General features: G+C 41.6%; 1 protein-coding gene across 1 annotated transcript in view; it reads left to right on the forward strand.

Moving 5' to 3' along the window:
- Window positions 1-4409, forward strand: part of LOC307229033 (sodium/potassium/calcium exchanger 3-like) — a gene marked incomplete at both ends in the record, with an annotated part of 56019 nt that extends 51610 nt beyond the window's left edge. Inside the window, 4 exons of the mRNA XM_079998906.1 lie at window positions 812-926; window positions 1687-1799; window positions 3421-3486; window positions 4257-4409. Of these exons, the coding sequence (XP_079855032.1) occupies window positions 812-926; window positions 1687-1799; window positions 3421-3486; window positions 4257-4409 (447 nt within the window). The remainder of the gene's footprint in view (window positions 1-811; window positions 927-1686; window positions 1800-3420; window positions 3487-4256) is intronic.
- Between the last annotated feature and the right edge of the window lie 8982 nt (window positions 4410-13391).

Raw genomic sequence — 13391 nt, forward strand, 5'->3', positions numbered from 1 at the left:
GAGGTATGGGGTGTTCCACTGCAGACCATCGACATTAAAAAAAGCATAACAGACCGAAAAATTTACAATGAAAATACTAATAAAATATAAAATAATACAATAAAAAAGTGAAGTACAATTAAAATGAAAATATAGTTAAACAACAATCACATTAAATTTTCAAATATACACAAATTGTCAAAATAAAAATTCTCAACAAAAATTGTCAGATATAGATAAATAAATAAGAAAGATAAATTATTGTTATTGGCATGTAGGGTATAGATGGTAAATGTAGTATAGTTATATTATTACTATAAACTATAGATATTATCATTATTATTACAGTATGTGCAGTGTAATACCAGTGTTATTGAAAACTTAATGAAATGAAATGCTGCAACTTAATAATGAGGACACGTTGAAATTGTTAACCAGACAGACGTGGCTTAAGGCTTTATTTATTAGATTAGATGTGAACGCTTTATTCATCCCTCGAGGGAAATTGCAACCACACACATAAGAACAACAGGCAATCACAATAAAGTAATACAAACAGAAAATAGAAAAAAAAAATGTGGCCCTATGAAAATAATTAAAAAAGTTTAGAATATGAAAAAGGCAATATGCAGTAAACAATAGACGTAAAAATAAATGACTAATAATAAAGCAGTAAGCCTCTGTATCAACTGTTCAAATTTTAAAAGCCGGAAATTGTGCATGTATTTAAAAGGTAGAGTTTTATTTTTTTGAGTACTGTTTTTTGGGAACATTTCTTTATACTCTGCATTGAACCAGATGATTAAGGGCGTGGCTTCCTCGTTGCTTTCAGGTGACTGTGATCGGATTCACCCTGGGCATCCCTGACGTCATCATGGGCATCACCTTCCTGGCAGCGGGCACCAGCGTCCCCGACTGCATGGCCAGTCTCATAGTAGCACGGCAAGGTAACGACACACACACACACACACGCACACACACACACACACATGCACGAACACGCGCACTCGCTCAAACTCAACAGGAAGTGTCGTGTCAGCACTGAAATGCTTTCTCTTGGTGACACTTCTCAACTCTGCAGATAAATAGCGCGACAACACTCAGATTTAAGTGACCAAATAAAGTTAAAAAATTAAATAAACCAATTTGAGGAATATATAAAATATTGTGATATAAAAAATGAAGACATTTTTGGGAAAACTTTAGAAAAGCAAGCAGGGAAAATTGTCTCAATTTGGCTGTTACACCACTGTTACAACTATCTTTTTGCACCGCCGTATATATTTTCCTGTTCACTCTGCTTATAAACATGTGTACATATATTTCTCATGCAGAATATATATATATATATATATATATATATATATATATATATATATATATAATTTCTTTTTTTTAGGTACATTGTACATTGTGCACTTTTTTAATTTTATTTTATTTATATAGGGTAAAACCTTTTCTATTTCTATGACTTTATTAGGATCACCTCATGGCTCTGATGTGTGCTGCTGTGACGAGTAGTATCTAATCTACTACACACATGCAACTCTTTATCACAAACACTAATCATGGTACAGCGAGCTGCACGCACACACATGTTTTCGTGGGGCACACACAGTTGAGTTGGTGAGTTTTGTGGGATTTCACACAGATTGGGAGAAATTAGGGAGAAATGTGTGTGGTCACGTGACGCGCTGCTCTTCGCAGGTCTCGGGGACATGGCCATCTCCAACTCCATCGGCAGTAACGTGTTTGACATCCTGGTGGGCCTGGGCCTGCCCTGGACCCTGCAGACGCTCTTCATCGACTACGGCTCCAGCGTGAGAATACAACATTGAGATGATCAATAAAAAATAAAATAACGTGAAATAACCTTAAAATAGCCTGCAATCAACTGTGCGTCGTAACAAGCAGATTTTGACAAAACAAACACACACACACACACACACACACACACACACACACACACGCACGCCATTTTGGGATTTGGGATTTGGGATTATCTCTTTAAAAATGCATAAATCTTTTCTACAGATATATATATATTTTTTAGGAGGCATTCTTTCGCTGGTTAGTGATCAATACGGTGCAGACTGACGATGGAGCAATATTTCAGTCCATCTGGATTGAGCAGCAACGTTAACCTTAAATTCTAAAAAGTTATCAATTTGTTCATACATGAAATGCTGCTCAAAGTGCTTCACATTACAAAAGGGATAAAAGGAAAACAAATTACAAACAACAAATTAAAACCATTAGATACAAAGTGGAAAAAAAGGAAACATTGAAGTGCTTCAAATGCAATTAATCGATTATTTAAAACACTTAAAAGCGCAAAATGAGGTAAGAGAATGAAGTGAAACAAATTAATAAATAATAAATAAAATGTTAGATAATGAAAATAAGAATCAAAAGTACTGCTAATTACAGTATATGCCTGGTTAAATAAATGTCTTTTCAGCTCTTGTTTAAAAATGTCCACTGAGCCCACCTCTCTAATTCATTTTGGAATGGTGCACCTTCCGATTTTCTTTTGGGTTTTAGGGTTGTGGACACTTAAAAAGTAGCAGCAGACAACACGGAATAGTAATTGTACTAAAATAGTATTATCATATTAAATTTAATTTCCCCTTCAGGGGATAAATAAAGTACTATTTATGTATATATTTGTCAATAGTAGTAGTGCCATAGTGCTACTACTAATAATTATAATCATAATGTGCTTTTACAGCATTATAAATGTGGAATGCATTTATAAAGGGATTTTTTTTGACCAGTATGACCTCTCAAATTATTCTACAACTAGTGCCTCTCATCCCCACCTACTCTACACCCACACACACACACACACACACACACACACACACACACACACACACACACACACACACACACACACACACACACACACACACACACTGCATTCCCCATCGCCTGCATTTTATGTCTCTTTTAGACGCGTCGCTCCAGGCCTCCACGCGCATCCACGCTGGACATTATTTTAACATGAACATACATATAACATGAACACAAAGATTAGTATAAATTAATCCTGATGCGTCTAACATTTTTGAAAATTAGTCACAACATAATTATAAAGGTAAAATTTTAGGTCAAATATCAATTGTGACAGCGTCCATGACTATATGTTCAATGTATTAAATACATTAAATACACAAGAGCAAGGTCATACAATTTTTACGGCCGATAACCTTGCTCTTGTTAACATTGTCAATAGAACCAATTTGGATAAAAAAAAACCCAACTGCTGATAAATACATGAAAACATTTTCTTTGAATGATATTTTACATAGGGGCGGGGGGAAGGGGGGGGGGGGGTCTCAGGTTTGATTTAAGGGGTCTCTGAGGACGGAAAAAAAAGGTTTTTCTAGCCCTTGATCCACACTACTGTACATCTCTAAGATCTCTCTGTTTCCTCAGATCCACCTGAACAGCCGAGGCCTCATATTCTCAGTCGGTCTCCTACTGGCATCGGTGTTCTTCACAGTGAGTATTATCGCTGCGTCCCTCAGGCCACAGCACGCCGGGTGTCAATTCGATCCGCCGACATCGCTTTCACATCCTTGTTTTTTTACAAAAAATACATGAGGATAGAAATGTAAGAAATTATTTGGGGGTAAAAAAAAAGGGGTTGGGTGGGAGACGGTGGCTTGCCCCCCGCAGGGCGCGGGGAGGTACTGCAGGGAGGGCGCCGTGTGCTTTTTGGCTGTTATTTCTACATCCACCAAATGAGCTCAAAGAAGTAATATGAAGACTGAAATAAACATGAATTCCATTTTGTTGTGTAGAATTGCATAGATTTTGTTGATAAAAGGTTCAAGTGTGCAGAGTTTTGACTTTTTGATGTTCAAAAAAGTATCACATGAAGCTGAATGAAAACATGTTGTTTATAATGTTATTGTTTTTAAATCATGTTCACTACAACTTTCGTCACTGTTTTAGATTTGCCATTATAGATAGAGATGGAGAGAGAGGGGGGGAGAGAGAGAGCAGATATGCAAGTATGCATAAACAGTATAATTACTGTAAATCAAATGTACATATACTTTGAAACAATGTCCATGTACTGTTTGCACACAGGGATGTCATGCTGTAACGCTGTCATAACAAGGGGAAAAAAAACAAAACGTACTGCCATGTTGGGGAAGCGGTGTGTGAAACATGTTCTATTCCGAAAGGGGGGGGTCGGACCGAAAAAAAAAAACGGGAACCACTGTGCGAGCGAACGAGCTTTCCTCCCTTTCTCCACCACCCAGGTCCTGGGCGTGCACCTGAACCGCTGGACCCTGGACCGGCGCCTGGGCCTAGTCTGCCTGCTGATGTACGCCGTCTTCCTCTGCTTCTCCATCCTCATTGAGTTCAACGTCTTCATCTTCGTCAACCTGCCCATGTGCCGCGACATCCACTGACCCGACCTCCTCGTCCTCCTCGTCCTCCTCCTCTTCCTCCTCCTCTCCTGTACCACCCTTTGGCTGCCGGTCCCTCGTTTTCGTCCCCACATCCCGCAAACAAAATCTAAAAATGGCTCTCGCGATTATTTAACTCTGGTGCCAATACCTTCAGGACAGAGGGGAGTAGCTAGAGAGAGACAGAGAGAGAGAGAGGGGAATGGATAGAGAGAGAGGGGGGCAGCCCAAGGTTTAATTTCGGGGTGACGACCAAGGGGCCCCCCCATGCCTCGAGTGGGCGGCCCGAGTAACGGGGGGAGGAAGAGAGACCTGACGGCATGGCGACCTGCGGGGGACGAGCCAAAAGCGTATATACACGGACGGCGAAGAAGCTGCTACTGCACCCGAGAGACGAGAGAGAGAGAGGGAGAGGGAGGGAGAGAGAGAGAGAGAGAGAGAGGAAGAGGATCCTTTCGCTCACAGCGATTTTCATCCGACAGGGGGAACGTTTCTCACCCTTTGTACGAGTTTGGACATTAAGCGTATAGGATTGGTGTATTTTTCGAGTTAAGACTGGATTTCTCTGTGTATATTTTTAAGATATCGTGTCGTTTATCAGGCTTCATGCATTCCTCCTCGGACACCCCGGAGGCCGGTATCGGTATCGAAGCGCTGGACGATACGATGGCGAGTCACCATATTGTACAGTTCACCTTTACAGAGCGGTCGCACGGGTTCCACTCGGCCCGCCATGGACGCCCCCCCTTCATGCCCCCCTACATGTCCCTCTACATGTCCCCCTACATGTCCCTCTACATGCCCCCCTACATGCCCCCCTACATGTCCCTCTACATGTCCCTCTACATGCGATGGCGAGTCACCATGTTGTACAGTTCACCTTTACAGAGCGGTCGCACGGGTTCCACTCGGCCCGCCATGGACGCCCCCCCTTCATGCCTCCCTACATGTCCCTCTACATGTCCCTCTACATGTCCCTCTACATGCCCCCCTACATCTCCCTCTACATGCCCCTCTACATGTACCTCTACATGCCCCTCTACATGCCCCTCTACATGTCCCTCTACATGCCCCCCTTCATGCCCCCCTACATGCCCCCCCAATATGTCCCTCTGCATGCCCCCCTACATGCCCCTCTACATGTCCCTCTAATTGTCCCTCTACATGTCCCTCTCCATGCCCCCCTACACGTCCCTCTAATTGTCCCTCTAAGTGCCCCTCTCCATGCCCCCCTACATGTCCCTCTACATGTCCCCCTACATGTCCCTCTACATGCCCCCCTACATGCCCCTCTACATATCCCTCTACATGCGATGGCGAGTCACCATGTTGTACAGTTCACCTTTACAGAGCGGTCGCACGGGTTCCACTCGGCCCGCCATGGACGCCCCCCCTTCATGCCCCCCTACATGTCCCTCTACATGTCCCTCTACATGTCCCTCTACATGCCCCCCTACATCTCCCTCTACATGCCCCTCTACATGTCCCTCTATATGCCCCCCTACGTTTCCCTCTACATGCCCCTCTATCTTGTCCAAAAATCAGCCCTTGGAGGTTGACAGAGCATGCTGTAGTCCTCTCTAGAGAGAACCCAGATATCTAACACTATATTGATATTGAGTCTAGTTAAGTCTTTGTTCATTTATTTTATTTTATTTTTAATTTTTTTCCCTTTCCATTCCTTCTACAGACATAGCTACTTTAACGTACGGTATATTTTCCTACAGTTCACCCCCCAAAATAGCAAAGGGATCTCCCTGGAATCGAAATCCAGCACTGTCACTTTATTGATTAGAAAAAAATCTATTATATCATGTTATATTATATATTATATCATATTGTTATATTACCGTTGTAATGCACCTACAGGTAGTTTTGATTGTGCAACTACTGAATTTAATTTAAGGAACCATCTCAACTGGAGGACTCCTCGGAAAAAAAAGTCGATTTTAGCCTCCAAGTTGACGACAACATTGCTACTTCTGTAAGACAAAGGTATTTTTTAGATGAAAAACGTTTAAGAGTTGTATGCTGTAAAGACCGGTTTTAAGTGTGTGTTGATGCACAGTGCATCCACGTGTGTGTGTGTGTGTGTGTGTGTGTCTGTGTGTCTGTGTGTGTGTGTGTGTGTGTGTGTGTGTGTGTGTGTGTGTGTGTGTGTGTGTGTGTGTGTGTGTGTGTGTGCGTGCGTGCGTGCAGGCGTGCGTGTGCATGCGTGCGTGTGTGCGCGTCTGTCGATCGTCACAATCTCTAGGGGAACCAAGGACTCCACTGCGACTGGGAAGACATCATCATGATTTATTTATGAATTAATTTATTCAAGGATAATGTCGACCTCCAGTTCCAGGCCTTTGGATCGTTTTTAAGATGCGGTGTATTAACTGGGATGCTTTCTGTTCTCTCATCATGGAGCTGTGCATTGTATTGTATCTAATATATATTCTCGCGTACTGGAAACTGACTTGATGTTGTTTATATTTAAGGATAGAAACTTGATAATTTATAAGTTTGTTTATTTTTGTTTTTTTTTGTTTTTTTTTGTATAGTTGCAACAGATAGAGCAACCTTTTTTATAGCGTAAAAAAAAAAAAAAAAAAAAAAAGGTCAAAACAAATCAAAAAGAAGTGTTTTTCAAGACGAAGCACGGCGCGTCAGCACGGTCGGACGTTCTCTGCTCGGATCGCACCTTTTTTCCATTCCGTCACTTCCGGTTCTCGGTGTCACGGCATAGAAAAGGGCCCCGTCCGGACACACCGCGTTTCCGGGCGGCGTAGGTCGGGATTTCACCTCGAGGACTGAAAGAAACTTAGGATAAGACGTAGCTTTTCCCTTTTACTCAACATATCTTTTATCTGGGGCGTGGTGCTTCAGCTCCCTCATATTTAAAACTTTTGTGGCCAGTTTCCTGCTTGCATTTGAGCCAAAACTCACCTTCTATCAACAGTATTGCCACTCCGTTTCTGCATGTGTTCAGAACCGATGTGGGGGAAATGAAGGTTGTTTTGGACTTTCGGGATTATTATTATTTTTTTATAATTTTATTTTTTTTTAATCTGAAAGGATTGTTACTGATAATGTTCGTGCTATGTTTTTTTCGGCGCCTGCTTTCAGTGAAAAGCATTTTGAGCAGACGTGGACGCTGTAGAGCTGCGTTTCAGGAGAAATCTAGTCGAGTCAAGTGTTAATTTACACATTCAGAATAAAGTAGTTTTGGGGGTATTTTCGGGTAATATATAGTTGGAAAATATCCCGGGTTGTCTGCATGCCTCTTTCATGATTCAAATTATTTTGTGTGTAATTTTAATATATTTCAAAGATCAACAGGCGCTGTTTTGATTCCGCTGTACATTTCGGAGGGGTCAGCTCCACAGACACAGAGCAGTCCCATCTGAGATATAAAGAGTGTTTAGAATGTAGGCCCACGCAGGTGGTTTTCAACAGACCAATGTCTTTCATGCTTACGTCTTTTGAATTGTTTGTAAATCCTCATTTTTGGGAGGGCCTCTGAGCAGAACAGAGAGAGAGAGAGTCGGTCTTGTTTCCCAGGGGTCTTCTTGCAATAAACTGATGTACATACTGTCTGGTCTCACTTGACGTCTTAATTGTCTGTGGAATTCTAGTTTTTGCAGCAGACCATGAAAAACTAGAATGTTTTGTTTTTTTTGTCTTTTCCTTCTACTTTCAGTGAAGCTTGAGCACATGTTAGAGATCTAAAATGCAGGATTACATTTTTTTTAATCGTAGCTTTTATTTACAAAAATAGAATAATAATCATAAGTACAATAGTATACAACAATAAGATAAGATAGCACTTTAATAATCCCTGGAGGGAAATTCATTTATTTATATATATATATAAAATAAAGAATAAATGATACAGGATTCAGGTTAACTCACTTAACTATATGATGATTTTCCTGCTATCTGATAATTTCCCTCTTTCTTTATTAAAAAAAAAAAATATATATATATATATATCAAAAACAAGTATTGTTTATCATACGACAATAATTCAATGTTGAAAAAATTGGAAAAAAAATATAAAAATATAAAAATGAACCCACACGAGCAAAACATGCTGGAATACATCCAGTGGAATTAAAGTGAATAATTAAAATAAACACATATAAAACGTATTATTATTATTATTATTATTATTATTATTATTATTAGTGTGTGTGTGTGTGTGTGTGTGTGTGTGTGCGTGTGTGTGTTCCCAGGTCAGTAGGTGGCGCTAATGCACCAGTAGCCGCCAAAATAAACAGCAAGAGGAGGCGGCTGAAGAAGCAGCGTTGAGCGTGTGCGGGCCGGTGTGGCAGGCGTTGGAAAGTCGTACAAAGTAAGTCACAATCCTTCTTACTTCACTGTTTTACGTCTCACATCGTTCATTAAAAAAAATCAAATGACAAAGGACAAAAAAAAATAAAAAGTTGGCAGGAATTATTTTTTGGAATTATCTGGTCCCATAATAGCTGACGCAGCTGCTCCATGGATGATGCTGCTCCACATGAATATAATATATATATATAATGTAATATATAATATATTATATATATGTATATAAAATAATACATATTATAATATAATATATAATGTAATATACAATCTAATATAATATAGTATAATATATAATATAATATATGATACAAAATGCCATGTTCATTGTTCACAATGAAACAGTGTTTTCCTGAAAAGGTCTTGAAATGTAATGTCAGCCCCTTCACATGAATATAAATATTTAGTTAATGACATAACTGCAATTCATTGTGGATGTATTCAACACACATTATCTCTATGTATTATGTAGTCATTTGTATTATTATATATGTATGTGTATATTATAAATGTATATTTACAGTGTTTATACATTCTGTATATATATTGTATATCTGTATATTTACTGTGTTTATATATATATATAATATATATATATATATATATATAATCGTATATACTGTATATCTTTATATTTACTATATATATATATACATTCTGTATGTATATACTGTATACATACTGTATATTTGTATATTTGCTGTATATATATATACAATCTTTATATATACTGTATATCTGTATATTAACTATATATACATTATTAATATATATTTATTTATATATATAGAAATTCTTATTTATTTATAAACATATATATACATGTTATCATATATAATTATGATATTTATTAATCATTACCTACATTTTTTTTTCCTGTATTTCCTTTTTTTTAATAACGATTTCTCTAACGTATACATATAGGTCACGCACACGCCACATTGGAAGGCTTTTTGTTTCGCTCTTGTGAGACAGGACCCCGTCTTAAGCCGTAAAAACTATCTCAGCATCATAACATACGTACCGGGCCCCCATCCTGTGTTTCTGCCCGAAGCTCTTTGCAGATGTTTGTCAGCAGGGCAAAACTGGGCCAGTTCTCCCACTAAAAGAGCTGCTTTGGAATGCGGTGAAAGGATTAGCTTCTCTGCAGAACAGCAGATTCTTGGCTCCGGCTTGGCCCTGCTTGCTCTTTGTCATGGCAATATGAATAAGCAGAAAGCCGCTGCGGTCTAAAATGCAGAGTTGTTATTCTATTATCTTCAGCAAAACTCAAACCAGTCTTCGCTGAGGCGCTTCTGTCCTCATCGAGGGTTTTGGGGATTTTTCTGTCTGCCTGTCTTTGCTGGTAATTTCCCTCTATCCCCGGTGTCGGATGCAATTTTTACAATTTTCAAAGCGGTTGAGTCGGAAAGTTCCCGTGCCGTACTGTGACTTTTGTGGTGCACGTGGCTTGTTTTACAAGTCCCAAAAAGTTTTGTTTTTTTTGCGCGGATGATGATTGTCTGAAGCAGGATGCAGATGATCTGGAAAGGATGTGGAATCTGTCTTCACTTGTGATTTTACGAGGCTTAACATGTGATTTACATTACGCGAGGCATGCGTGTAAATCCATCTGTTGACAAGTTTGGTTAATACAAATTTATTATGGCAACCATTCACGGTGATGACTTATGCCTACAGATTCCTTACACACACACGGCAGTTTGAGATTTCACACGCTGAGGACAGCTTGGCCGCCCGAAAAAAGGTTCATGCCAAAAAGGAAGACGAATAAAGATAAGAAGAAATTGAGTGACCTGTGATAACTTGAATCAATCGATGGACCCCGGCAAAACACCACGGACGGAGGGCAAGAGGCGCTTTGTCTCAACGGGCGAGTGCCGCTCTGGGAAGAAAACAAGTAATAATAATAATAATCCTGTGGAGGGAGTGAATCCCATCCAGCCCCAACCGTTACGAGGCCGATCCCGGGTTTGCGGCCCATTGTTTCCGACGCGTCACTCGCACAAGCCGGCCCCGAGCCGGAGCGGCAGCTCGGCCCCGGTGGGAGGCGAGGGGCGGGGTCGGAGGAGCTCCCCTGTCGCTGGCAGTCAGAGAGTTGACCAGTCAGGGCGTGTGGTGGGAACTATTTATCACCTTGTTTGTACACTGAAAAAAAAACCGATTAAAATGTTACAGGTAAGTACACTTGACGTAATGATTCCAAACGAATGGAAAGGCATGGGGCCCTTTAAGAGGTGGCACTCACAGACGAATTACCGGCGCACACGGTAAAAGTGTTATCAGCGGCGTTTGGTGCCACCCGCGATTATCCCCTTCAACAGAGTATATACAGCTTGGTAAGTGTGTATTTACTCTTTCTGTACGGAACATAAGATTGTGATCTTATCACAAATGGAATAACGGCTACTGTGCATAGCCGAGCAGGTCTAGTCAGGCCACATTCCCCCACAGGCAGTGAGCTGGGCTCAACATTTGATGTAATCTTTGCTGTACAAGGAAATGCTACGGGGGGGGGTTCTGTACCCATGAGCCCACTAACGGCTGCGGCACACACTGCCATGCATGAAATCAAGCCTCTGTATCCCGCTTGACCCCTAAATTCTGATAAATACATATATTTTTTTATTAAATACCAATTATTATTGATTCTAGACTCTATACGCCTCGTTTTATGTGACCTAGCCACAGACAACACACAATTACTCCCTATCATTTTTTCCTTGTCCGGAATGGTGAAAACATAGAGATAGCAGCTCTTAAACTGAGCTACACCACATGACATGCATTATACCCTCTAAAAAACATGTCATCCGTTCTCAGACGCCATTCACAATCAGTGGCTTCCATTGACCATTACCGATTTAATGGGGGGGGGGAAGTTGGGAACCCCTGACGTAGATCAACCGACGTCAATTTATATATGAATGAATACGATAATATTCCAAGAATGGCTATTATTATTATTTGAGTTGTAACTCGCTTTGATCTTCAACGTTTCTCTGACCGTGCGTAGCCAGTGCATTCATCTTGTTTGTTACTGGATCAGATTCAAGGGATTTTGTGGAAGGTATGATGTCATTGGAATTGTTTCCCTGTCGTATTTTACCCTTTGCTCTGCCCTTTCTTTTTTAGCTTCCTCAGATGAGTCAACAATAACAAGTGTGTGCACTGATGAACTTAACACCGTAATTATACCCGGCTCGGGCTCCCTAAACCCCCTCCTCTCAAGAAATAACAACGGCCACGGAGGCGTCCAGACGGGAGGCATCGCCAAACGGAGCCGGTCGCCTTGGCCGAGTCCCTCGCTCCTGCTGCTCATTTAAAAAGGGAGTCGCCCCGCTGCAGGTTTTCCAGATGATACTCGTATCACAACACAAAAATCCCCAAAAACGCCGCAGCCTTTCCACTTCCGAGCTTTTATGGTGTGGAAAGTTACGGCTGGGCGGCGCCAGTGCCTGACACTGGCTTGAACCGCAGTGGTGGCGGGGGGACCGGGGGGAGTTTATTTGAATTTTTTTAAAGAGCCGCTTGCTTTGGAGGCTCCGCTCGCTTTGGAAGGTGCGGCAGTGCGCGCCTGAACCCCGATTGGAGCAAGGGCGGCATGGTTACGCGGGGCGGAGACACATTTTGTGGAAGGAGGGTAATCTCGGCATCCTTATCCAAACAATACCGCTTGATCCGGATACGACCAAGGGGATGCCGGCCAACGGCTTCATTATGAACTCGACCAGAAACGCTGACCCAAATTCGGCTAGGTGGCTGTAACACGGAGACCGTGGTCTGGAAAGTTGTTTTTCCCCCCGTCTTGACTCAGTCTCACGGATCATATAACTCACGGAAGAGGGAAGTATCGTCCGGCTTTTCGCAGCAGCAGTGATTGCTGCCCTCAGATTTCTGCCGGTGGATGGATTTCAGGAGAGCTGCAGATTAAAAAAAAAAAAAAAAAGGCATGTTTCAAGCAGTGCATCGCCAGTTTAAACAAATAATAACATCACTGAAAAGACAAAGGGGAAAAAGCTAAAGAGATGACGACACGCCGGCCACAGCGTAGTATAGCAAAATGCCTTCTCCACATAAGACATGAGCTGAGTTTTCTTCCACTTTCACGTCCCCTTTTACTTCATTTATCTAAAAAAACAGACTGTTTTCATGTTTGTTTTTTTTACATGTTTTGGGTTTAGCGTTCACTCTTAAGCTCCTCTCTTAAGGTCTAATTTTAATGAGAAGGTATCGTTTATGATGCCCCAGTTGTTTGATGAAAACAGCCTCGGATGAACGAATGTGTGAGTCGCGCAGGTCATTCTTCAAAGTGGCTGTCGCGACTCTTTCCACTGGCGTGGGCGGCGGCGGGGGAAATGGGACATTTTCTCCCACTGGTCAAGAACCGGCAAACACTGTCTCGTACCATTAGGCTCGCGGCGGCGGGAGTGTCCAACTGTAAAGTGAGAGCTCGTCAGCGGCGGATCCCAAGTCGTACTCCCCACGGGGGTCCATCGGATAGGAAGGCATGTGTCTAGAGGCCCCGCAAGACTTCACAAAATCCGACAGACGGAGGGCCGTCAGGAACGACAATTAGTGTCGTGGATGACACACATGTCATTTCCCCCGCTGGCTGCTGGTCGCCTCTTCCAGACGCGAGGAATTAAT

The sequence above is a fragment of the Zeus faber genome, assembly GCF_960531495.2.
Source record: "Zeus faber genome assembly, chromosome: 4".
Classification (NCBI taxonomy): domain Eukaryota; kingdom Metazoa; phylum Chordata; class Actinopteri; order Zeiformes; family Zeidae; genus Zeus; species Zeus faber.